This window comes from Thermobia domestica, chromosome 7 (genome assembly GCF_964235325.1).
Source record: "Thermobia domestica chromosome 7, izTheDome1.hap1.1, whole genome shotgun sequence".
Taxonomy (NCBI): Eukaryota; Metazoa; Arthropoda; class Insecta; order Zygentoma; family Lepismatidae; genus Thermobia; species Thermobia domestica.
The window spans coordinates 211,026,008-211,053,520 of NC_137460.1; the positions used below are offsets into that span (position 1 = coordinate 211,026,008).

Here is a 27,513-nt window from a genome sequence, read left to right on the forward strand (position 1 = left end):
CTAAAGAAGACTGCGATAATGAAAAATGAATGAAATGGTACAATGAAGAAAGTGGGAGGAAACGGAAAACCCCGAAAAAGCCCGGTGCTTGACTACCACAAATTTTACTTGACGCGAGCTGGGATCGAACCAAGGACCCCATGCACCAGAAGTGAACGCTCTACCACTGAGCCAGCGCGCCCTCGTTTTCAGTACTAAGGCTAGACTCGGACCTACACCTTCCGTAGAATCCACACTACATGTATTTCCATCGAAAATCGAACTCGGATCTCCCACAATGAAGCCCAGAATGCTAACTATTAAATCAACAGCGATTAGTTGGTATGGAATTCAATTTCATTTTGAAACATCGAGGCTATATCTATTATCCTTTAACCCAACGAGGATTGATTGGTTTGGAGTTCAATTTCATTTTTCAGCCCCAAGGCTATATCGACTATCCTTTAACCCAACAGCGACCTTTAACCCAATAGGAATTGACTTACTTGGAGTTCATTTTTTCAGCAATAAGGTTCTATAAGATGGGGACCTACAGTTTAACGCGGAATCCGTACATCATGAGCTCGCACCGGAAGTGAAAACTATATTCTGCGCAAAGTCGAGTATTTTAACCATGTATCCACGAACAGTCTCTTGTGTTAAATCTACATTGTTGTTGCCTGAAAAAACAAAGGACTTGTTGAGCACATGATGAAATATCATAACTCGTATTATGGGAACTCGTTCAGATGGCCGTGCAATGGTTGGGAACAACTGTGCTGAACAATTACAATGGTTCATTGATTGGTTTATGTTTAATAGAAAAATCAGCATGAAGGCTTTTGTCCCCGTCATGAAAAGGTCAATGGCTGATCTATATTCTTCAAAAAAAGGACTCGACATAAAATCAATAATCAAAAATAAGACTCCTAAAAAAATTTAAATCTAACATAAGCTCCAGGAAAATATACAATGAACAAAAAAATCTATAAGATTAAAACAGGCATCGTAATAAAACTAAAAGAACAAATAGGAAACATATAACAAGAAAAATAAAAGCAGTAATAATACAGCAAATAAAGTAAAGCCTGAAAATGTAAGCCTCAGAGAACGTCAACTATTCCAATCTCACGAACGAAACGAAGCATAGAGTAACTGAAAGCAGCATTATCCCCCAGTCCATTCTCTAAAGTTTTGAGTATTGTGGACTTTATGTAGCAAGAAATCTGTGGGACGATGCAGTCTTCTCAATAGAGACGGTTGATATCACGCAATAAGTAGGAATGAATTAGGTATGTTCGATACACAAGCGCGCCAGGATCACTTCATATCTGCGATTGGTACGCGACGTCTGCCAATTGCGCAATATAGGCTTTACATAATGGTTTATTTTATCTTTGGTCTGATTGCAATCCGCTTGCCAGTAACAGCGCAACCGATGGGCGAAATAGCTACCTAGTTATATCATAAATACTGTCACAAGTTTGAATGTGAATAACACCGAGTATTAACACCAAGGCAATTTATTTTGGCCATGTTTTACCTTGATATGTTGTACACCTGACGCACGAATCATTTTTCGAAATGTCCCCCCCCCCCCCCCCAGCCTTGATGCAGACACGAAGTCTGTCCGGCCACTGGTCAATGGCATTACGCACCACGTCCATGGGAAAATTGTTCACTGCTCCGGTCAAGGATTGTTTCAGACTGTAGACAGATGGATGCCGTTTATGGCAGACCTTTGCCTGAAAGACTGCCCAAAGTTTGTAATCAAACGGGTTAAGGTCCGGGCTGGTAGAAGGCCAATCAGCGGTAGAAACGAAGTCGGGGACGTTCCGTGCCAGCCAGTCCTAGGTTATTTTCGCTTTGTAGCCTGGAGCGGAATCATGCTGGAAGGTACACCTTTCTCCAGGTAACATGGTAGCAGTGGTTTCACTATAGGTGTTAGCACTGTGTCCTGGTACGCCTTGGCAGATGTTTTATCACCTTGTTCACAAAAATGTAGCTGGGTTGTGCCTGAGTAGCTCACTCCCCACCAAACCATCATTGAGGCAGAATGATGTACCCTCTGAACCCTTGGAGCTGCCTCAGCAGCTGCAGTAGATGACGTGGCATACACATGGTCATTTTGGGCGTTGTAGGCGTTCTCAATTGTGAACACCCTTTCGTCAGTGAACAGAATCTTTCTGTGCAGATTGTTGGTGTAACGCCGCAAAAGTCTCTTTGATTTAAGGAACCTCTGCGACATTAATGTTTGGGTCAGAAAGTGACCAGTCCGTCTCTTATACGCCCGTAGATGTAGGTCACTCCTGAGCACACGAGACATGGAATTTCTGCTGATGTTAATTTCAGCAGCCATCACGTGTGTTCGAACACCATTTCTTCGAATTCTTGCTGCGACTGCTTTCTGGACCTGCAGGGTTCGTACCGTTCGTGGTCTACCACTCCTTGTGCGGTCAGCTGCCGTTCCAGTCTCGGTGTATCGCTGTATGGCGCGATACACGAATCTTGCTGATTTGTAGGAGTTTCAGGTGGTTGAAAATCTCACCTGCTGTCTTCCCGACCTTGTGTAGTGCAATTACTGCTACACGATTTTTGTAATCGCCCCACTCCATCAGAACTCAGTACAATATCAACGTATGTCATGAATAGTCAAACACACTACATGCATATTCCGCTTTATACACAGATGGCAGCACTGTGCCACTCCAGATCCCTACAGCGCTACTCCAAACTTTGTGACAGTATTTATGATATAACTAGGTACATAGTTCGGGACATGAGAGAGAGTGCTCCAGTGCAACATCTCCCAATGCGACGTTCTTGCCTGCTGAGTCAGCATGCTTGTTTCCTCGAATGCCGACATGTTCTGGCACTCAGCAAACAACCACGACATAGCCGTGTTGCTGTAACTAATACCATCTCACAAGAATGTCCTGAACGCACTCAAGGAGACAGGACGTCACAGATGTGTTGCTGTAGATGATGATATTTCAGAAGATTGTTTTGCAAGAGAATGTTTTAACTAAGGACATTCTGCACTCTATTAATAACGCTTTGGGAGTCAGTCTAGAAAAGCACAAGACGTACTGAAATTTGAAGCGCATGGTCAAGAGCACGGCTAACTGTGCAGTATTCACTGCTCAACTAACAGCAAAGATGATGCACACTAAATTCTGAGCTATGCTGCTCCGTGATGAAGACATTGTCAACAGAATTCACTTTTTGAATCATCCGCACACATCACATTAAGATCAGAATATTCTTCTAGCCACACTTCGAACTCCTGCTATAATTCCTGAGTATATCTGTGCGGTTTACTGTGTCACGAAAACCAAATATCAAGCCTCTGTGGAGAGTGTAAACATACAGCACAGAAATGGGCTCATAAATTAGTCTGTAGTGACGTGTACCCCAAGGATACGCTGCCTACTGGTAGTCAATTTGGGCATCAAAACTGGAAAGCTGCAAGAATGGTCACAAATACAACACACATGGGCTGTACCATTTCTGAAAAGCCTCTCCCGACTACAAACTCACGACAGTTCTTCTGCTTCTTCACAAATAAAGCGCGCTCGAAGTTACTAGAGTATGCAACTGGTCTCCCGGCTTTGGTCAACAGAAAGAGGATTCTGGTTCAGGTTGACAACATCTCACGCCACCGTCATAACTTGTTTAACCAGAAATTGTAGGCATGGTAGGGATTCGAACTGATACAACATCCTGCATATAACCCAGATCTTGCCCCTTCAAGATTATCATTTGTTACACTTCCTTACGCATTTCCCACAATGAGGACGGTTTGAAACTATCAACAATTCGGATGCACAAATTTTCAGCCTTCAAATGCGTCGAAAGGAATTGTACAATTGTCTTTCTCCTAAAACATTGGCAGAGGACAATCCAACGCAATGGAGTTTACTTGTATTGCTTTCTACACAACAACGTTTCACATTAAAAACTGAACATTGAGTTTAAATATACCGCTGTTCGATTACTTATTACTATAAAATTGCTGGTTCTGTAGAAATTGAAGGATTAAACTAACAAGATAGAAAAAAACTTACAATGTCGGTGGTGGCTCAAATGATAAACAGACCGACAAACCACATCGGGCTTCGATACCAGCAGTAGATTTTTCTGTGTTACTCCAGCGTTATTTTGTGTATACTGAAACTATAACAAATACATAACCACATAAACAACAGAAGATGCAACCTTATTTTCTGGAATATTACCAGAATAAAGCTTCTTCTGTAAAAGAAATTAGTGTTGATAATATAATATCAGCAATGTTTATATAATAACTTATGTTATTTATTTATTCACACTTTGTACTCACTCTATTTCCATTGCTTCCTCGAAGTCTGGATCATAAAAACACTCACATTTATCACACACTGTTTCATCGTTATCACTTTCAAATTTCTCGAAGATTTCTTTATACCATTTAAGTTTATTTAACTGCCGCCACTGTTTACCGAAATGCTTGGTTAAAAGTTTGTCCACGTCGCACAGCTTGTCCTTGTTCACGGGAACGCCAACAGGAATTTCTGTCGGTTTAATATTAGCGAAGGATTTTCCTGGCTTAATGATGGGTCTCTCCTCTGAGGTTTCAATGTCATATGCAAGTTCACCTTTAACAGTGATATCTCCTCCTTGTGTTTTACGGATGATTATTTTATTACAATGTGAAATCCTGAAGTGAAGGTCTTCTCGCGATTTTACTGATTGTTCAGCTACGGATTTCCAATCGTAGGCCTTCCAGTCTTCTCCAAGAATTTTCACTGCTCCATATTTACCAAATATAGAGTGATATTCACCAACAGAAATCACTGTTTTCATCTTATCCAGCTCCTTCTCAATAAACCAAAGAACACGTTTTGACTGAAGAAAAGAATGTCCAGGAATGGGGAAAATAAGTTCAATTTTGCTAAGTTCTTGAGGAGCATAATTTGACAGCCATATAGCGCACATTGTAAGAATACTGGTATTTTTGGTTTGCGCAAGACATCCGTCTGCTATAAGACGGACACTCTTGTATCCAGAAAGATTCTCAGTAACGAGTTGATTAAACACTACAGACGCAACCTCATTCGAGGTCTTCTTTCCTTCGTTCTCAGTCCACGTGTAAATGGAGACTTTGGAAGGGTCATACGAATCTGCTAACACATTTGTAACAACAGATAAGTTATAACAATACAGTTGATATGAGCAACACGCCATATGTTCATTAATTTTAGGTAACAACAGGTTTTTCTGGCAATCGAAACACATTAAAAAGCAACCTTTTACTTTTGTTTTTATGTGATCATAAAAACTGTTCGCAAGTTTTTCGTGACTCACTTTTTCAATACGTAATTCACTACTCTTTTTTGTATCATACGTAGATTCACTAATTTTCACTTCTAGTTCCAGACAAGTACTACACTTATCTGCAGCCGGAGTACAAAAACTAATAAAATTGAATTCGTTGAAAATCCGGTTAAAATAATCCGGTTTGACTTGCAACTGTACTTTTCCTTCTTCAACTTGCGTAAGATTATATATTTTGCCGAGTTTTGAGATGCTTAAGCAGGATGGCAAATAAGTACGCACACATTTATTCTTCATACGGTGCTGCTCACAGCCTTTCAAAGCACTAAGGAATGAGTTCACGGTTTTGCGCCTTACTTCGATTGCTACTTCATAGTTTTGACTGGCAAAAGCTCTTAACAGATGACGTCTACTTATGTTTAAAACTTTTAAGAATGCATACTGACAGACAACCAACTCTCTTCCATCTTCATTTAGCAGAGTACATTCATATGCACGAGACTCCATTTTCTGTGAATGACCACTTTCTAATTTGTCCGGTCTACAGTGTTCTAAAATAAAACTATTCTGTTTCTTTACATTAGGTAGACTACGATAATACTCACGACAATACATAATGTCTTTGACTGTTAAAAACTGACATTGAAATTTATTCGCATGTTTACAGGATGGACGTTTAGGGATTCGCTTCAATGAACATCTGAAACAGAAAAACAAAACAAAATAAATAAGTATAAATGAATAATTATTACAATAACAACACCAAAAATATAGATAAGAAGTCCCCGTGTTCAAATACAACGTGTTTCAAAAAGAACATCGGGGTTTAAAGATTTTGTAGAGTTTATTATATTTAACGTACAATTTTAAATAATGCATCATATGAAAGAGGAACTCAAACAGTTTTTGCTACAAGTGTTTAATGTGAGCACCATTCGTCAGACGGCACACACTGAGTCGATAGGCAAGATCAGTACGTTTGGAGTAATTATTCCAAAAACTGCTACAATCCTCTTTCTTAAATTCCTTAATCTCCTTAAAATTCTCCACACAGACGTCACTAGAATTGCTAATTCATTGCAACAACTGCTACAATCCTCTTTCTTAAATTCCTTAATCCCCTTAAAATTCTCCACACAGACGTCACTAGAATTGCTAATTCATTGCAACAACTGCTACAATCCTCATTCTTAAATTCCTTAATCCCCTTAAAATTCTCCACATAGACGTCACTAGAATTGCTAATTCATTGCAGCAACTGCTACAATCTTCTTTCTTAAATTCCTTAATCTCCTTAAAATTCTCCACATAGACGTCACTAGAATTGCTAATTCATTGCAACAACTGCTACAATCCTCTTTCTTAAATTCCTTAATCCCCTTAAAATTCTCCACACAGACGTCACTAGAATTGCTAATTCATTGCAGCAACTGCTACAATCTTCTTTCTTTAATTCCTTAATCCCCTTAAAATTCTCCACACAGACGTCACTAGAATTGCTAATTCATTGCAACAACTGCTACAATCCTCATTCTTAAATTCCTTAATCCCCTTAAAATTCTCCACGTAGACGTCACTAGAATTGCTAATTCATTGCAGCAACTGCTACAATCTTCTTTCTTAAATTCCTTGATCTCCTTAAAATTCTCCACATAGACGTCACTAGAATTGCTAATTCATTGCAACAACTGCTACAATCCTCTTTCTTAAATTCCTTAATCCCCTTAAAATTCTCCACACAGACGTCACTAGAATTGCTAATTCATTGCAGCAACTGCTACAATCTTCTTTCTTTAATTCCTTAATCCCCTTAAAATTCTCCACACAGACGTCACTAGAATTGCTAATTCATTGCAACAACTGCTACAATCCTCATTCTTAAATTCCTTAATCCCCTTAAAATTCTCCACACAGACGTCACTAGAATTGCTAATTCATTGCAACAACTGCTACAATCTTCTTTCTTTAATTCCTTAATCCCCTTAAAATTCTCCACACAGACGTCACTAGAATTGCTAATTCATTGCAACAACTGCTACAATCCTCTTTCTTAAATTCCTTAATCTCTTTAAAATTCTCCACACAGACGTCACTAGAATTGCTAATTCATTGCAACAACTGCTACAATCCTCATTCTTAAATTTCTTAATCCCCTTAAAATTCTCCACATAGACGTCACTAGAATTGCTAATTCATTGCAGCAACTGCTACAATCTTCTTTCTTAAATTCCTTAATCCCCTTAAAATTCTCCACACAGACGTCACTAGAATTGCTAATTCATTGCAACAACTGCTACAATCCTCTTTCTTAAATTCCTTAATCTCCTTAAAATTCTCCACACAGACGTCACTAGAATTGCTAATTCATTGCAACAACTGCTACAATCCTCATTCTTAAATTCCTTAATCCCCTTAAAATTCTCCACATAGACGTCACTAGAATTGCTAATTCATTGCAGCAACTGCTACAATCTTCTTTCTTAAATTCCTTAATCCCCTTAAAATTCTCCACACAGACGTCACTAGAATTGCTAATTCATTGCAACAACTGCTACAATCCTCTTTCTTAAATTCCTTAATCTCCTTAAAATTCTCCACACAGACGTCACTAGAATTGCTAATTCATTGCAACAACTGCTACAATCCTCATTCTTAAATTCCTTAATCCCCTTAAAATTCTCCACATAGACGTCACTAGAATTGCTAATTCATTGCAGCAACTGCTACAATCTTCTTTCTTAAATTCCTTAATCCCCTTAAAATTCTCCACACAGACGTCACTAGAATTGCTAATTCATTGCAACAACTGCTACAATCCTCTTTCTTAAATTCCTTAATCTCCTTAAAATTCTCCACACAGACGTCACTAGAATTGCTAATTCACGACTAGTCTTCCGAACTGATTTTTCGGAGCTACGCGTGAAAGACTTTCTCACTCGTTCAACACGTTCTTCAGTCATTCTTGGCTGTCTCGTACTCTTCCCTTAGCACAGACAGCCGGTGTTTTCAAACTGATGTTGCCATCCACGGATGTTATTATCACTTGGTGGATTGTAATTAACTTAATACGGAAAGCACATTCCACTGTAACTAACTTAAATATTCAGTCTTTGCAAAATGTAAAACACCAAAAAGCTTTCTGCTCACTAGTCGCTATATTTACTACTAGCGGTTTCTAACGGTAGACTGAGGAAACAGTGGATGAGCATGCGTGCGTACAAAACTTCTCAGTTGCTCTTTATGTATTCATTTAATGTATTATTTATAATTCTTAGTTAATTGTAATATATACTAAAAAGCATTATAACCATGATAAACATTTTGAAACACTTTGTATACTAAAAGAGTTCGCATTAAAAGCAACATTTGAGGTTTAAACAACTAAAGAGACAAAATTATGGCCACAATCATCATAAATCTTCTACCATTTACTGACTGGTTCCTTGCGTCAACACTAGTCCCATTAAAATTCGAATAATGAATTCTTCGATTATTCATTACTCGAATACCCGAACAATATTCATTCTACGAACAATTATTCAGAAAACGAATAATTATTCGAATAACGAATACACATTCGAACAATTACTCGAATAATGAATAACTATTCGACTAGGTACTGAAAACGAATATTCGGATAACAGCAGAAAAATATGCGAATAACGTATATTCGAATAATTTTAACGCACTTGCTAAAACTACAAGGTTTCTATGCATTATCATCCTCCAATAATCTGTTCTTTTTCACATTAGAATTGTCTTCTTAAATACTGCTCACAAATTGGACTCAGTTTCTACTCTTCCTTCTTTTCTCTTCTATTATATCTATCGGAATACGATTTCTTCCCCATCAAATGTACTAGCAAGTTTCATTTTGTCTTTTCAATTACACCCAACATTGTCCTTCTCTCTTTTCCCTCTCTTTTTTTTTCAAAAACTGCTTCATTACTTATTCTTATTACCTACCAAATTTTCTCAATTTCTCCACAAGTTATTTTTCATTGTTTTTAAACAGAGCAGAGCTTTCCAAACAATCAAAGACGACATTATTTCCACAACGTTTATGCAATTTAAAATATTTCACTAGAGTTACTTTCTTTCCTCTTCTTCTTCTTCTTCTTCTTATGTAATCCACAGACAAATTGCTTCGTCTTACAATCTATGTACAAACCTCAACAAGTGTGCTAATAATACAATTTAGAGTCAGAAGTTTTGAGTTTTTGCATGAAGTTCTTTTTAACAAAATTTCAGTTCTTGTCTAGGTTGCATTCGTCAAAATTTAATGTTGGTTTCCTGTTTTGATATAACAATTCTTTCTACTGCTGAAGATGTTTCTTAATAGCTTTCACTTATTTTTAATAGTATTTTGTCGTACTTTTAAAATGGTAGAAACCGCGGAATCCTGAACTTTTGCGTCCCTTGAAAGAGAAGGGGGCAAAGGAGACTACCATTAATGGAAGATATTAAAACAGATACGTTCCATGATTATGCAGTGTAGGCTAAAGAAGACGGTGATGAGAAATGAATGAAACGGTGGAATGAAGAAAGTCGCAGCGAGAAAACACATGCACACGGTGTTTGTCCACTACAAAGTTTACTTGGCGTGAGATCGAATCCATCCAGGGATCCCACGTACCAGAGGTGAACGCTCTACCACAGAGCCACTGCGGCCCCTAAAACAGAAAAATTGTACGTGAAGACGGAGAGGTTAGCTGAGCATCATGAAGCATAGAAGCTTGTCAGTTGCGGCAAGTGACCTGCCAATAATGACAGAATACCTAATGATAATGGTATCTTTTATTCTAATTTCTATGTTACTCATGTAAACGTAAGAACTGACAGACTGACGACCATGTACAGTACTGTTCACAAATAATTTCAGTAACCCGGAAAATATTCTTGAATATCTACGAATGATTTGCAGCTAACTTGAAACCCAAATTTCTTCGCAACTTTGTTCCGACTCAATGGTAATTTATTCTAATATGGAAAAAAAATCCAATTATTTTTCGACGTCGCTGGGACTTCATATTAGTTGAGTTACGATAAATCGAAATACTTTAGTTTACTTTAACCAAAGTTTCCTTAGGTAAACCATTTCTTCACCTAATTCAAATACGATCTCGAGTTGATTGTTGTTTCCTTATTTGATACTAATTTATAAACCTTTAAAAAGAAAATCAACTATAAATTAGATTTAATCTTACAGGAGTAACCAGATTTATTATATATGTAAAAATCACATGCACTTGGCTTCCTGTATACTTTTAGCAGTTAAGTTATTGTTGAATCTGCTGAATCTCAATCAAATTAAGAAAGTGCAAACTATCAGCAAAATGTCCAGTTTGAAACTAAAATTTGGGGGGGGGGAGGGGAAGTTAAATAAAATAAAAGTCAGATTTACGAACATACTAAAGCACCATTTCTGCGATCAATCAAAACACCGGCCACAGTATACTAATATAAGAGACAATAGTAAATAATCTCAAAACACTATCTTTCGTCTTCAAGACTTGAGCCTTCAGTAGGTTTCGGCATTCGCTAATAACTCGAACCCAGAAGACTGGAACGGCATTATCCAGACGAACTTGTCTTTCTGGTTCTATGCCAGTCTGAATCTGAACGCTCTGAATTATGAACAGTGGTCTTTCCTTCACATTACTTGCAAAAAAGAACACAGTAATAATTTGAAGCACTTTTTCATACAAACACTGGCGAAATTTCCTCTTAATGCGCGGATATTAATATTAATAACTGGCTACCTCTGATCTGTATGAGTCCCGAAGGTGGCCATTTTGAATAGTGGCCTGTATTTTCTACTCTCATTGTATCCATATATAAAATGAACTCTCATTGTATGCTATTAGGATATTGAACTACCTATCAAGATGTGGAAGTTGGCTCACAAACTCTGTGTCAGAATTTACTTATAGGCTATACAGTGAAAACAATAATACAGGGTGAACCTGAGAGATGTGCACGAACTTCGGGACATAAAAAAAAAAAAAGTCCCCTTGCATATTGTCGAATTCTGCATCATATACGAGCAACAGGGGTGCCAACTTCGAATCGAAACTCGAATCCTGACAATTGGAACGGAATAGAAAGATGTGCACAGCGTACACGACGCAGAATTCGACATGTGACCATGTGACAGAACCTTTTGTCTTCTTTTGATGTCACGAATCACCTCCCGGAGTTTGCACATCTTTCAGGTTCACCCTATATATATATATATATATATATATATATATATATATATATATATAGAGGATGGTCCATTTTAATCTTTCCACTGAAATATCTCAAAAACACAAATGAACCAAACAAAAACTCAAATAGGAAATACCATGGGGCAAATCGAATGGTGATGTCGCGGTGCCATCCATGGGGCCCGGGGCCCAACTTTAAAATTTTAAATGGAGTGAGTCATACCTCGTTCGATAGATCTTGAAAAACTAAAAAGCGTTGTGGCAAGAGATTTTTCATATCGGTCACCGTATTCAAAATAGCCGCCAAGATGTGTTGTCAATATCAGACAAAACGTCTAGTATCACTGATATGAAAGCGGTTGAACATGAATGAACCAAACACAAAGTCAAATACCGGTAGGAAATGTACTGGGGCAAATCGAATGGTGGTGTCGCGGTGCCCCAGGTATGTCTTTAATGGGGACCCGGGGCCCAACTTTTAAAATTTTAAATGGAAATATGAGGCGAGTGATACCTCGTTTGATAGGTCTTTAAAAACTAAAAATCGTTGTGGCAAAAGGTATTTCATATCTGTCACTGTATTCAAAATGGCCGCCAAGACATGGTACGTGTATCAGATAAAACGTCCAGTATCACTATTATAAATGAACCGACGAAAAACTCAGAAAATGTCATGGGGCACATCAATTGATATTGTCGCGGTGGCCCCCAGGGCCTCCCCTTATGGGACCTAGGGCCGAACTTCAAAATTGTATATGGACATGGGGTGAGTGGTACCTCGTTCGACATATCTTTAAGAACTAAAGAGCGATATTGCGAAAGATTGTTCATATGGGTCACCGTTTTCAAAATGACCAGCAAGTCATGGTACCTGTATCCGATAAAATGTCCAGTACCATTAATATGAAAACTGTTGAAGATAAATCAACAGAACAAAATTCGAATAGAAATCACAGAGGGTATCTATCATTCCACGACTGGGGAATGTTGTAACTTCTACATAAAATAAATGTAGCGAAATTGAATTTTGTCGGTTTTATATAAATTTTGAACACAGTCCAGAAGTAACCTAGGAATACTTGAAATTAGAAATGTTGTTTGAAGTTGTCACGGTTTACTTAACACATAAGCTAAGGTTATTTATACTACAGGTATCCATTGTTACCAATTAGCCATTAAATGAAAGCAAATCAATTGGAACTTCCTATACCTTTTATTGTAGTAAATTATTGTTCTTTTCTGAGTAATTACAAAGGATCGTAACAAAGGTAGTATAAAGTATCAAAGATCCTGGGATCGAGGATCATGCTGTCCAAAACATAAAACATTCCAACCTTGATTGACAGCATTAATATGTAACAAATATTACACAGAGTAATTATAAGTGTACCCAAAGAGTCATTCGCCATGAAGACGAATTTCGGGAGAAAGCGATATTAAGCTTCCTATCTACTCCAGAATAGGGCCAACGTCATAATGAGACCTAGTTAACTCTATCTTGTATTACTTTAATTAATCAGTTATGCATACTTGAAATATAAGACTTATTGTACTTATTACAACCATTCCTACACCATAAAACAAAACGTAACGACGAGTAAAATTCGCGACTACACAAGTACACTTTAGCCGTAAGTTAATTCAGCTGAGTGAGATAAGTCTCGGAGCTAATTATTTACTTGCCCTATAGACCACGGAGGGGTCTCCGCGGGTTATGAACACGATAGATTGTGCGGAGAGATCCAGCTCACGTATAGGTCTGAATCGTACTTCTTCTCGAACGAACTGAACAAGTCGTTATAAACCATCTCAATTCTCTTCTACATTACAACCGTAACTTTGACCCAACTACGGTCATAGCCCTGTATCCTATTTCACTTTGGCCAAAATATTATTTTTGATATTTCTAAACTCGGTCACCCCTTTCCATCCGTCTTGTAATGAGGACGCTCGGGTGTATTTCCGTCGAAGAACCTATTTCTTCGGTTTCTTTTGACTGTGACGTCATTCAAAGACTGTTAGATTTCTGTGCAGTGGCTGTTAATAGTTTTGCGAAGAATTGTCTTCCGTGTTAAGGACAGTTATTGTTTTTGCTTTGTATGAAGTTACTTCTTTCTATTGTTCACTAAAGTTTTTAATGCCTCTTTTAGAAGTTTTTGAATAAAAAAGAAAAAAATACATTTTTTTCTGGATTTCGTCCCTTTTTTCCACTGAATGTGGTATAACAGAGGAAAAATGATTAAAGTGAAAGTTAATGGAAAGGAGGAAATCTAATTCCTAGAAAATTATCGCTCCAACTTCCCTCTGTAAGTAGGTGAAGCGGGAAGGAACGGTGAAATTCCAAATGAGAACCTTAGTTTCTGGAAATTGTATCTACGAAACAAAGTTATCTGAAATGTGTTTTTATAAGAGAGACATGTGTTTTTATAAGAGAGATGTCTCTGTAATGGGATAAAATGTGTAAAATTTTTGTTAAATGGTACCTTCCATTTTGATTGCAGACAATGATTTGATGAATTTTAGAACAATGTGTACAAACGTTGGTTTTGTTCAACAGTCGTCTGCACGATATTGGTCCTCTTCTTCCCCTTCTATGTGTTCTTCGATATGATAGAATATGAGGTTCACTGAGATGTTGTCCACAGTTACATTCAGCGGTAACTTCAGTTGTGATGCTCAGTAACGAAACGGTACATACTAATGCAGATGCCTCCCAAACATCTTGCATGCATTGCGTTAAATTATCAAGGGCGAAGGGGCGGGCAAAATGTTTGCAAATTCCAAAAATGTATTAAAACCTTTGTTTCTCATTTCAGTTGCTTTTTTTTTTTTTTTTTTTTTTTTTTTTTTTTTTTTTTACATCCAATCACACTTTGGAATACAAATAGGTGTTAAACTTGAATTTCAACTTACTTTTATTCATTACAGCACCAGTCACTTGTACACAGACAATTGTTTCAGAATAACCATACCTATTGCAAGTAAAACTGGAGCTCTCATTTGAGATTTTACCGTTTATTCCCGCTTCAACCACTTACGGAGGGAGTTCGGAAAGATAATTTTCTAAGAACTACATTTCCTCTTTTGCATTATGTCAATTAACTTTAATAATATTTTACTCCGTTGCATTATTCTCGAGTCATGGAATGATAAATACCCTCTGAGTCAATCCATTCTAAGTGATCAAGCAAGTGCCGCTCGACCATCTTCAAGAAATCTAATGTTTTCTTGAATGCTTATCCTATATCAGAGTACTTCAAAACCACAATTAATTATTTTTTACAACATCCCGTGAAGACGCAGCGGCTGCCATCATTTTGCGCTTTTCCGATTTTAGGCGTTCACGTTGTTTTGAATATCTCAGCACGTATTTGTCCTACTAAATTGAAAATTGCTGAACGTCTCCCACTCGTGCAGAGCTAAAAATTTGATCTCTTAACATTTTCCCCTGAAACCACTTGAACGGGGTGAAATCAGGATCTACAGTAGCAACGTTTTTGGACATTGAAGACATGTTTGGGAAGAGGAAACAACTGATACAGAGGTCTGAATTTGTGTGTGCATGTAGTCCGGGGTCATAAGTTAATACACAAAAATTTACAAACCTGTAGCTGCTCCCAAGGCCTGAAAAAACCGTAAAGTTGGGGAATTATGCCAATTTGGCATGTTTCACTATCCAATATTCCCAATGGGCCTGGATTATATATATATATATATATTAAAAAAAAAAGAATAGTTAGTCCTTTAGTATACCATAACACACAACAAAGCACGTTTTGTGTTTTTGAGCAGAAGGGGGTCAAAGTATTAAGTAATGACGTCATACTCTAGGTGGTATTTTGTTCACAAATTCAACTAGAAATTCGTTGTAGTGAAGTAAAATAAAGTAGGATGAATGGTTTGTCCAGTCAAGGCTCTGAAGCTCGTTTCTTTCCTCTAGTTGTAACACTTTCTTATCACACCCACAGTAGCACTGGTGAAGAATGCCGCTATCAGCCAAAGGCGAGGAAAGTCAAAATGTACATTTGACAAAAAGTCCGTAAGTACTCATTTCTCTTACTGTTTGCTATATCAATGATATTCAATCATGTTTATTCTTGTCTCAACTATCAACTCATGCAGGAGACTGTTGTCCTTTCGTTTGATCTACATTACCAAGTCAGTGAACACTTACTCGATGTAAACACTGACTGCGGTGTTCAGCTCTTCCCAAACATGTCTTCAATGTCCAAAAATGTTGCTACTGTAGGCCCTGATTTTACCCCCTTCAAGTGGTTTCAGGCAAAAATGTTAAGTGATCAAAGTTTTAGCTCTGCAAGAGTTGGAGACGTCCAGCAATTTTCAGTTTGGTAGGATAAATACATGCTGATATATTCAAAACAACGTAAACGCCTAAAATCGAAAAAGTGCAAAATGGCAGCAGCCACTGCGTCGTCATGGGATGTTGTAAAAAATAATTGTGGTTTTGAAGTACCATGATATAGGATAAACATTCATGAAAAAATTAGATCTTTTTGAAAAGGTCGAGTGGCAATTTTTCTTTTTTCTCGATCACTTAGCATGGATTGACCCCTCTGTGATATCCTATATGAGTTTTATTCTGTTCATTTTTCTCCAACTGTTTTCATATTAGTGGTACTGGACATTTTATCTGATACATGCAACATGTTTTAGTGGGCATTTTGAAAACGGTGACCCACAGAAAAATCTTTTGCCACAACGCTGTTCAGCATTTGAAGATCTATCGAGGGAAGTAATACTTGACCCATATTCCATTTAAAATTTCTAAGTTGTGCCCTAGGCCCAAATGAAATGCGGCCCTCAGGGCACAGCGAGAACATTATTCGACGTGCCCCATGTCATTTTCCTGTTTCACTTTTTGACTCCGTTTTCATATTAGCGGTACTCGACGTTTTATCTGATACAGGCACCATGTCTTGGCGGGCATCTTGAATACAGTGACCGATATGTAAAATATTTTGCCACAACGGTTTTTAGTTTTTAAAGATCTATCGAACGAGGTATCACTCGTCTCAAATTTCCATTTAAAAATTTAAAGCTGGGCCCCGGAGGCACCGCGACAGCACCATACGGTGTGACTCATGGCATTCCCTATTTGAGTTTTTGTTCGGTTTATTTATGTCGAACTGTTTTCCAGATATTTCCATCAAAAAAAATTAAAATGGGCCACCCTCTATATATATATTTCGTGTTGACATTTACTCTTCTTAAACAAGAAAACATTTATTTATAGACGTTAAAATTGAAGAGTATCTCCTTTCTGACAAAAAGTGACATTGGCCCTTTTAAACCCAAGCCACGAATATAACATTCTCTATAAGTCAAAGAAAGGTCTTAAATCGTTTGTAACTTACTAACAAAATAACCAATTGTTTTTGTAACAGTAGTTTATCTTTTCAACAGTCATTGGGGTCTTGTGAACACATTAGTGTCTGGAGTTAGGTTGGGTGAATTAGTTTTACTTATTCCTTTCTTACTGCCTACTTCCTACCTTTTTAATCCTTGATGCTGTTTACGATTTAACAAAGTGTTTTAGAGACTTACCACGCAAGATTTTTATTAGACATAAAAGTTATTGTCTATTTTATACTATTTACTTAAATGTATAATATTCCTTATATATATATATATATATATATATATATATATATATATATATATATATATATATATATATATATATATATATATATATATATATAGATAGATAGATAGATAGATAGAAGATATAGATATAAATTAATATACGTACCCTTTAGTTCGTGCACTTGGCTTTATTCCATTTCTTGTACGGCGCGTTTTCGCTGATGTTCGGCATAATTGTCCAGAGTTAATTTGCTGTTCCACCTGCTCCCCGACAGTTTCGACTGATGATACAAGTCCACACGATTCTGCCACTTGTGAACACGCACTTAATTCCTGTTTTACGGAGTGTACGTTATTCGAAGAACTGGTATCAGGTTCGAGTGAAGAAATTTCTTCTACATTATCAGGTAATAAAACTGATTCATTTCTTTCTGTTAAGAAATCTGAATCAATGCTTTCTTCCTTCACGTTAATAACATTAGTATCTAAACACATATCCTCCGAAACAGGGTATTGTTCATCCTTAATTATCTTTTCATCGAAATCTGCAACTTCTTCGTTTTCATTTATATCATAATCATCACATTCGGGATCAGATAACACGTCACTTTTCTCACACTTGAGAGCTACAAATTCTAAATCATGTTCCATACTGACTTAGGAAAATCATTCAAAGTTTCGGCTGCCTCTTAGAGCTGGCGTAGTCTGTAACAATTAGAAGAAAATACGAAGCATTACTTGTGTATCTTTTGTACTAACTTCCTCAGTATGCATTGGTTGCATAAAGGTTGAGTTTGGAACATACCTATCAAAAAAGTGCGATATCATTAACGCTCTCTTGTGAATGTTACAAGGAAAATACCAGGTAATTAGCGTAAGCATACTTAAGCGTGGCCATGCATCGGTGGAGTATGTGTAGCCTTTTTGTTTGTTTGTTTTAGAAGGGAATAGAGCTGGAAAATTAGGACCTGGAGAGAAAGAAAAAGATTAGAGTTAAATCTGGGATTAGAAGAATCACTATATAAGACTAACAAACTATGACTTCATTCAACTGCATACGTCGATATGACGCAATCGTGACTTATTTATCATAACGTCTGTGAAATGTAAACCTAAAGTACCAACAAACAATATTGATAAACTTTTTTTCCTTCCACCTTTGCAAAGCAAAGACGCAAATATTTCGACACTACTCCCAAACACGCTGCTTCGTTTCAAGCCCAAACTTGAAGGTATCTCATCATCATATATAATCGAATCCAGAAAACAGAAAACGCAATTTGTTATAACGTTATACCCTCTGGACAAAAAATCACTTTGAAGTATGCATATACCGTATCTTTTCGAATATAAGGCGTCATCGAATCTAAGGCGCAACTGAAATTTTCACCTAATTTAAACTCATTTTTAAAAAAAGCTTCGAATCTAAGGCGCAAAAATAATGTACAAATACATTCCTCCGATAAGCATTTTCTTATCAGTAAAACGAAATGTTCATTGTTCGTGAGCGATTACCACCTTTGTGCAGTCTGCCATTGTTGTAATACAACCAATTTTTAGCAAATTAGATATAACTACAGTATTAAAGATTGCAGCAGATTCTATGTTGTAACCTACGTGTAATGAATAAATATGTATATTGCAGTATATACATCGAATCCAAGACGCCATCGAATCTAAGGCGCATCTGAATTTTTGAAGTCTAAAAGCTGACAAAAAGGTGCGCCTTATATTCGCAGAAATACGGTAGACTCTAGAGAATGATATGTGCATGTGACACAGTTGTGTCAAAAGGGTTAATAAAGCAGTTTTCTTTCATCTATGACTCCTGACGTGAAGTACTATTCTAATATTTGCCTGGCATGTTTTGGGAGAAATTAAAGTCTTCAGCCAGGAGCGGATCCTTCTGAGTCCATTTTGTTCTCTACAAAATGGGCTACTTTCTCCTTCCAGGAAATGGACATATAAGAAAGTGCAAACCGTTTCACACGAAACGCAGATGGAGCTTCGCGGATTCCCTTTGTGCGAAACAAAAATCAATAGTTTTATTAGATCATTAGCACAGAACGTAAATGCTTAAGTGGTATTTTAATTACGAATAATAGAGTTTTAAATGTACTTACAAATTTTAACAAAATTGTGTTTTGTTGTCCAATAAAACCTACTGGGCTTTTTTTTTTTTTTTTTTTCAAGCTTAGTGTTCATATCTAGCTGAGTTTATCGTGCGATTGTTGTAATGTCAATTTGCTTAAATTTTCTTGTAATTTACACAATAATGCCGAATTGTTGAAGTTTTTGGAACGGAATGATTTAATCGAATTGGAGATAGATTGCTCTAACCTGGAGCAAGTTCGAAATTGTCGAGTGTTTCGTTGTAATAAGCTAGATAATGTAAGAAAATGCTTTTAACGTGTCTCCATTATATACACTTCTGAATTTTGATATTGTGGTGAGTGGTATTGCATATTTTATTTTTTATATTATTATAATTTTGGGGTATTATGGAACTCCCTTTGAGTCTGTAATAGTGTTATTTTTGTTTTCTTTCATTGACCCTAGAAATTCTAAGGGCGCTCCGCGTACCTACAAGTTTATTTGTTTTTGTTTTTTTAAAAAAAAAATCCAACAAAACGCTATCAGCCAGTTCTTCTTTTTTAGTTGCTTGTTAGCTATGGTTACATAGACAATTTGTCATACTGACATAAAAAATTATTACACAAGTAACTTGGAAATTACGGTAGTGAGTCCGGGGAGTCCCCCCCCCCTTCCGAGACAACCTAGAACCATTTTGTATGAAGATCTTAACAAATGTAAGAACAAGATTATTATTTGGTCAGAATATAAAAGGTAATTTTATCTTCCATATTTCCTGGACCACTATGCCCAACCAGGGAACATTTGGGAACTACTTGTGTGAGATGTGTCTGTTTTTATATAATTTCTTGTAGCTCGACATCAACAAAGAATACTGTAGCTTGCTGTAGAGAATATGAAATAAGTCTTATGCATTTTACGTACGAGAGCGCAGATATGTTTGTGCCAAAAGAAAAAAAAAATTAAAATCACTGCTTTACCTTTAATTATATAAAAACATATCACTGAATGGGTTCGAGGAGCCCCTTCTCCCTTGAGATGACCTATAACATAAAATACCTTGGGATTCCTAGGGTTAAATATTTTGGGAGGTTAGCAAGGCTTGCCCTAGTAAGAAGGGAAATTGTATTCTTTTAATTATTATTTGTTAAACAGTGTGTTTAAAATGTGGCAGTCTGATTCTCGCTTTAAAATAAAGATACTATCTACAGCATTGGGTTACAGCTGGAGCAAGAAGCAGAATTTGTAAGCTTTAGTCATGAGGATTAACTTTTCAATGTACTCCCCAGTTCACTTTCGTGTCATATACCAGGTGGGTTCATTTGCACCATACAATAGTGAAGTTGACAACCGACCATACAGTGAAGTAAGCACAGTTGCCTGAGTACGAGGAGTAACATGCTTACGAAAGCACTTTGTGTCAGGGTTGAAAAAATTACTATCTTTCTAAATAAAAATCATTTTTGTTGATTTTCTTAATTAAAATCATTAGTACTTGACTTAAAAAAAAAGTAAAATTTAAATGTTCCATTTTTGTTATTTTCTTTTTGATAAGTTACGGATGTTTCCCAGTTTCTTTTAGTTAAAATAAAAAGCAAAATTGGGGATTTCCCGATATTTATGGTGTTTTTTTTTTTTTTCTGAACGTTCATACGTAACAATTAGTCAGAAATAGTACATTATTGCAGTTGTTCTTCCAACTAGCGGGAGACCCGGGTTCGATTCCCGGCGGTAGCTCATGTGGTTCGGATTCCACGTTAATCAGTATGTCCACGTCTCATATAGCCTCGCTGCTGAACGGGACGTAAAACTCAAAATCAATCAATCAATCAATTCTTCCAACTAGTAAGAGTGGGTGTCATATACCAGGTGGGTCACTCTGATCTCGGGAGTTCAAATCTCAGTGACTGGACGAACGAAAGACAACGTATGGTTTTCTTTTATCCGAATTCCAACTGTAAGCGAGGAAGGATTTCATGCAAAATGCAAGGTATGCAGCTCAGAAATGCAAGGTCTTGTGATTCGGTTGAAGAAACATTTACAAGTGTGCAAAACAGAAATACCAGTGGAAGATTCTGGAGGTGACGAAAGTGACAAAAAGTGACCAATTTTGTTTAATATATGTGAAGAACATTAATCGAAAATAGACAAAACGATACAGCAGAAAGTGAAAAATGTAAATATTAAAAATAATGTAGAACATATGGTCCAAATTCTCAAGCCGATCTCTGTTGCATTGGGCAGAATTCAAAGAAATGAAACAACAATATCTGATGCTGTAGGAATATGGAAGTGTCTTCATGAAGAGTTAAAAGACGCACTCCAAAAAGAAGAAATGGAAAATAAATATGAAAACACATATAAGGAAGCATTAACCCCTGCCTATTTCTTGGCCTACCTTCTCGATCCGAAACAGCGAAAATTCAAATTAACTGGCGAAGAAAACGGTTTAGTGTTGAAGTTTGCATAGGAAGCTTATGGTGGTACTTCTCTACTGCTCATGGCAATTAAATTTCAAGCCAAGTCTCCTCCTTTCTCTAGTGTGATGTTCACCGACTAACTTCTACAAGGTGTAACAGCCACTGAATGGTGGAAATCACAAGGAATTATGCTTGACATGGAAGTATGAAGCCAATTACGCGTAGCTTTTGCTTCATCAGCAGGAGTTGATTTTTTTTTTTTTTCCTCTTTTGGTTTTGTACAATCTAAGATCCGCCTTTAGGCACCGATAAAGACTCTAAGTTAGTTCTTCTTTTTAAGCAACTTAATCAGAAAAGAATTTAAATATGCTAGTGTAGAAAAATTTGCATTGCACTGCATAGTGAGTATATAGCCTTCTTTATATTTTTTGTTTATAAAATGAATAATTTTTAAACTCTGTTTTTACTATATTATAATGAATATCAAGATTTTGTTATGTGTTCATATTTCTTGTACACACTTACGTTTACCTACATAAGAGGTACACACTTACGTTTACCTATAGGCCCGTTCCATCTCAATTCAGGCAGGTATATGCAAAATTGACTAGGTGACTATCTCTGATTTTTTTGAAGAAAATATATTTGGTAACCCTGTTGGAGATATAAAACCTGCAAAGAGGTTTTTCCCAGAAACAATTTTGTCTTCGAGTGGAGCTAATGAAATTCGGACGAAAATCACTATTTTTAATAAGAAAGTGGATGAGCAAAATCTTGAAAGACATGTAATTCAGTAACTACTTGTAATAATTGGATGATTCTTTTTTTATTTAGAAGTGCTCAGATCACATTTGTGGTTCTGATATAAAAAACTCGAATTACAGTCCAACAAGAGTATTTTGTAAACACCGGAAAACTTAGTAAAAAAGTAAAATACAAGAATTTTGACATTTATTTTCCGTATGAAGGATTAAAAAAAAGAACCGTATTATTGTGATACAATATAATACTCATTCTGGGATCCCTATAGATAATTTTGTTTCCCATCTACGATGGCACATGGGTGAGAAAACGTGAGTGAAAGCATGATAAAACGTCATTTTCGCCTGAAATTAGGACGGATTTTCTCCAAAAGGAGATTCTTAAAAAATCTGAAAATCTGCCTGAACGATCTTTCATTGTTCCCTATATGAATCATGCAAACAGAAATGAAGATATTTGTGTATTAAATTTTTCGCAAATTTTTAAAATATTGTGTAGCACAGGGGTCGGGTATGCAACCACGCTTGGCGTGGTAGTGCTTTTTCTTTTTTAATTTTCATCGTTTGAAGAAGTAAATCGAAATGTGCAATGATGTAATATTCTTATATAAATGTATTATGTCAGAAAAATAAATGTACACCTATTTTTCGAGTCTGGCATTCCTGCGCTCCATCCGTGGAGAGTATGAGAATTAATCAATCAAATGTTTACTGAGGGGCAAAAAGAAAAGTTTAATCTGAATAAGACATTGCAGAGGGGCACAAGCTGTGAATACGAATAGTGCATAGTGTAAATAAAGGACAACACCGAAAGAGAAAGCCAGAAACAGCTGTTAAACTTAGCAAAAAGAGTAAAAATTGTTGAAGTGGGAACATAAAACACAAATACAACAAATACGCCGACAACTAAACGTTCACCATGCTATGATCTTGGTGTAGTGGTTAAGGTGCTGGCTTACAAATGCAAAGGTCTCCAGTTCGAATCATCGGTGAGGACATTTTTAAAAACTTTTGTTAATATTACATGCAGCTCATGAGAGATGGTAAAAGAGGTCGTATTTAGTTTTTCGTAGCAATTATTATTGGTAATGTTTAGTACTGATAATACTTTTTGTCTTTGCGTATTGCTTTTATTCTTTTCTTCATTTCAAAAGAGAAGAATATCCGAACAAATGCCACCAAAATTCCTCATATTTTGAATGTAAACGCCATTTGCAATTAGTAAAGAATAAAAATTGAACGTTCCGATGTAGCTGCAAAAAGTAAAAAGAAAAACATGGAAGTGTACCATACTCATGGTTATTAAAAATACAATTTCTACATGCCTTACACCTCCCGACCACGTTTCTACGTTAGCAAGTAAGAGGTTTCTGTTTAGGTTAGGCTGGTCAATACGTTTTGAAAGGGGACCGGTTTGGCTCTGACGCACCACAGGTGCGAGAAGGGAGCAAAACACTTTTTCTCTCTCCCTCTGTGTGTCTATTTATCTATCTATCTGTATATATATATATAACGCTATTTGTGAATGCCATAACCACCCTAATTTTCAGCGGATTGAGACGAAACTTGGCACAAGCATTAATTGTTGAAATATCTTGATGAGTTCGTTAATCAGAATAATCAGATGAAAATGTTCAAAATGGCGGCCCTTTAAACTCTTAAAAACTTCCAAGGGAACCAATTTCGCCCATAAATATGTATTCAGAAAGTTTGAATAACTTTTCCTCTTTTACTGAAATATTTGTGTGCAGGGACTTATTGAAATATTGGACCCGATTAATCGCATAAAGAAGGTTCACGCCCTTTCGCTACGATCAGGCTTTCTTTTCGTATCGGAACAAGATGATTGTTAGTGATGATATGAAATTACACATTGAAAGTGAAGTAACTTGTGAAACGAGTTATTTGAAAGAATAATATAATAAATGTGCTTTTCCCCCAGACAGCAATTTAAACTTGCTGCAAGTTGCCACAAACTTGCTGTTGCAAGGTCAATTAGCTTGCCGCAAGCTATATTATGCAAGCCAATTAGCTTGCTGCAAGCTTGTGGCAAGCTAGTTAGTTACATCTGGGCAAGACTTGTGGCAAGCTTGTCTTCACAAGTTAAACACAAGTCAAATTATCTCAAACGCAAGCCAAGTATAAGCGTATTCTCATCAATGGCAAGCTTTGTTAAGCTTATTGCAAACGAAACACACGCCAAACAAATTATATGGAAGCTTGCAGTAAGCGAATTTAGATAAAACAGTATGAAATCCGTATAATTTAACCGTCTGACTAAATCTATGCTACAATATATTATCCCCTCACCTTCCCAATTATTGAAGGAAATGCACAACCGTGAAAACACCCAAGTCTCCGATCCGCTTCTGCAAAACATCAAAATAAGCATAATTGTTACGATGTAGTTGTGACAAGCAACGCTTTTTTTTAAAACAAGAGTTTCATTCCCATCCAATGGATGGGCGGGAAGTAGAAGGCAACACCTTCTCTGTGGCCAGGGATATACAAGCAACGCGCCGTTGCTTCTTACAAATATCTAATATGTTGCTATATTAGCCGCGAGTGCTTGAAATTTCTACCTTCTTATATAAAAATGCAGAAAAATGTTTATACTTTAAACACAGCGTTCAGATAAAGTTTATAGTGTAAGTTAAACTTGAAGTTTATATTAAAATATCTGCAACAGTTCTGTATTCTTTCGCGAAATAAGTAGGCTCAAATCTGCTGCCATCTATGTTCACATTTATGCTTTATACATAAATACTATAATTCGTTATGCCTCATGGTTACCGAAATATGAGGAAACAAAGAGCGACATTATAGGTACGTGGGACTAGAGTACTAGACGGCACAATTAAAAAAAATTAAGTTTGTCCTTTATTCAAGCTGAATGCCAACAAGACGCTAACACAGCGAACACTACCTTGTCGCCGAAAGTTAAGAGGTCAGCGTCACGTGGTCTTTGAGAACAACTGAAAATGGAACGCGCGCTGGCTTTTTACTTCAATCTAAAGAAAAGCGTCTCGCAAGTGAAGCGTGGGTTGCCCGCACTACAGCTTGCGCTAAGCAGAAATAAGCTTTTGTGTATAAGCCAAAGCCAAAGCAAAATAAAATCAAATAAGAGCGACAGGCAAGCTTGCGGCAAGCAAACATGTTGTCTGGGCCCTAACACAGAGAATTGTAAATCAGGTATTTCGAGTTCGGGAGCGTGCATGACGAGGAGTGTTATTTGATTTGCTTTTTAGTAACACATTGCATTGCAAATAAAGGTAGGCAACATTAGTGGTAAGTAAAATAATAATAATAATAATAATAATAATAATAATAATAATAATAATAATAATAATAATAATAATAATAATAATAATAATAAGTGTTGTTTGTGGCAAGGCAACATCTTCCTCAATTCTTTTTCAAACGTAATGATTGTAACGCCATATCTCCCTTAAAAACAAAATATTAGCAATTTATATCGAGAGAACGGGAAATTGCAGAGTGATGAGAGCAACGTTGGACAGTATGCACTCATAGTACTCAGAAAAATAAGCGATTTCAATGCAAAATAAACGAAGAGTCATTGTCACGGGTAGTCATGGAGCCACGGCAGAGCCCTCTTTAGGCAAAATGACAATAACTTATATCGAGAGAACAGGAGGTGATAGTGAGATGGGACCAACGTTGGACACCGTGGACCCATAAGGCGCATCGAAAAAAATAGGGTGGGCTTAGCCAGCCTTACTCATTTCCACATAATAATATAAAATTATATTGTCGAAATACACACACGATTTAGCTAGTAATATTTCATATTATTATTATTATTATTATTATCGACAGCGTCTTTTCATTACGCGTGCATGTTTGACATGAAGCCAAAGAGAAGATCCATCATTCGTAGAAAGAATAAGAATAGCATGTTACTTTAACTGTGAACGACGGCGAAAAATACCAAAAGTGTGATTACCTGTAGCGAAAAGAAACAATACTTTTCGCTACAGGTAATGGATAAAAAATGAAGCCGTAATAGATTGGAACTCGCATGGACGGCGCGAAAAGTCAGTGCTTTCTCCACTTTTTTTTTAACTGACTCACCGAACGTGTTTCAGTAACTTACTTATTGCTAATTTTACTTGCTTCACTCGTTTAACTTGCTTTTTCTAATAACTTATAACGACAAGGACACGAACACAGAAACATCGAGGAAAGTTAAGAATCATAGATGCTCTCCCGCCGGGAATCGAACCCGAGGCACCTACACCAAAGGCGCACGTGCTAGCCACTAGATTAGCAGGGAGGGCACTGCTCACTCTCTGTGTCGTGAGGGATTACGACCACTGTATAGCCAGCTATCACTTCTGTGGGTTGTATACTATGATCATATGTTTCTTCTTTGCTGGAAGAGTTAAACCTACATTCTATGTAATACATGAGGTATTTAGACCTACATGCTCTTCATATAATGTAATAAAAGGGTCATGCTGGGAATAAGAAAAAGAACATTCCTTGGGCAAAACGGAAACTATTGACATCAGAAATATTTATCTACGAGGCATGTGCAGTAGTATATTTCAGAATAGTTACTGTTTAGTTCAGTAAACGAAGAAAGGGGTATAAAAAAGCAAATATGTCGCCTCAACGAGATCGACCAGAGTTGACAGAGGCGGAAGCAGATGTGTAGTAATACAACTTGGTTGAATTGATAATAATTGGTTCTTTATTCTGTAGTAGATTGTATCACAACTTTACGGGAGAGCAGAGAAAGACTTACTAACACTGTCATATACTAAGCTTTAGTAACACGATCATATAGACACAAATGGATGTAACTGTGAGTACTACAACTTGGATTTAACGAAAGCCGTTTAGATATTCAGTGGTTTACAGGGTTGTATAAGACACAATACAATTCTTCATACCTCAGCTTCCAGTAGCTAGACACATGCAATTTCTGGATGGATACTGAAACTGCTGTCGGATCTTAATACATGACGTATTGCAGGATACAAAATGCTTTGCATTACTTGTTTGTTTGTAGACAGCTACTAGCTTAGTGTTCTGAAAGGTTGTGTATAAACTAGAGATAGCCAATTCCGGAATTATTAATTTCCGGACTCCCGAAGG

The 27,513-nt window shown here is 36.7% G+C and overlaps 1 protein-coding gene across 6 annotated transcripts in view; it reads right to left on the minus strand.

The window, feature by feature from the left end:
- LOC145690709 (uncharacterized) overlaps positions 1–27,513 on the minus strand; it is a 174,852-nt gene that overhangs the window by 134,312 nt on the left and 13,027 nt on the right. For 5 of the 6 annotated variants that reach the window (XR_014132262.1, XR_014132261.1, XM_081765877.1 and 2 more), the window contains exons 2-3: positions 17,281–18,082; positions 4,322–5,995 (exon numbers count right to left, since the gene is read on the minus strand). Coding sequence is in view for 4 of the 6 variants with exons in the window: in XM_081765877.1 (XP_081622003.1) it covers positions 4,322–5,995; positions 17,281–17,765 (2,159 nt within the window). In the remaining 2 variants the exon portion in view is untranslated. The remainder of the gene's footprint in view (positions 1–4,321; positions 5,996–17,280; positions 18,083–27,513) is intronic. The other variant, XM_081765874.1, reaches the window with a different exon arrangement.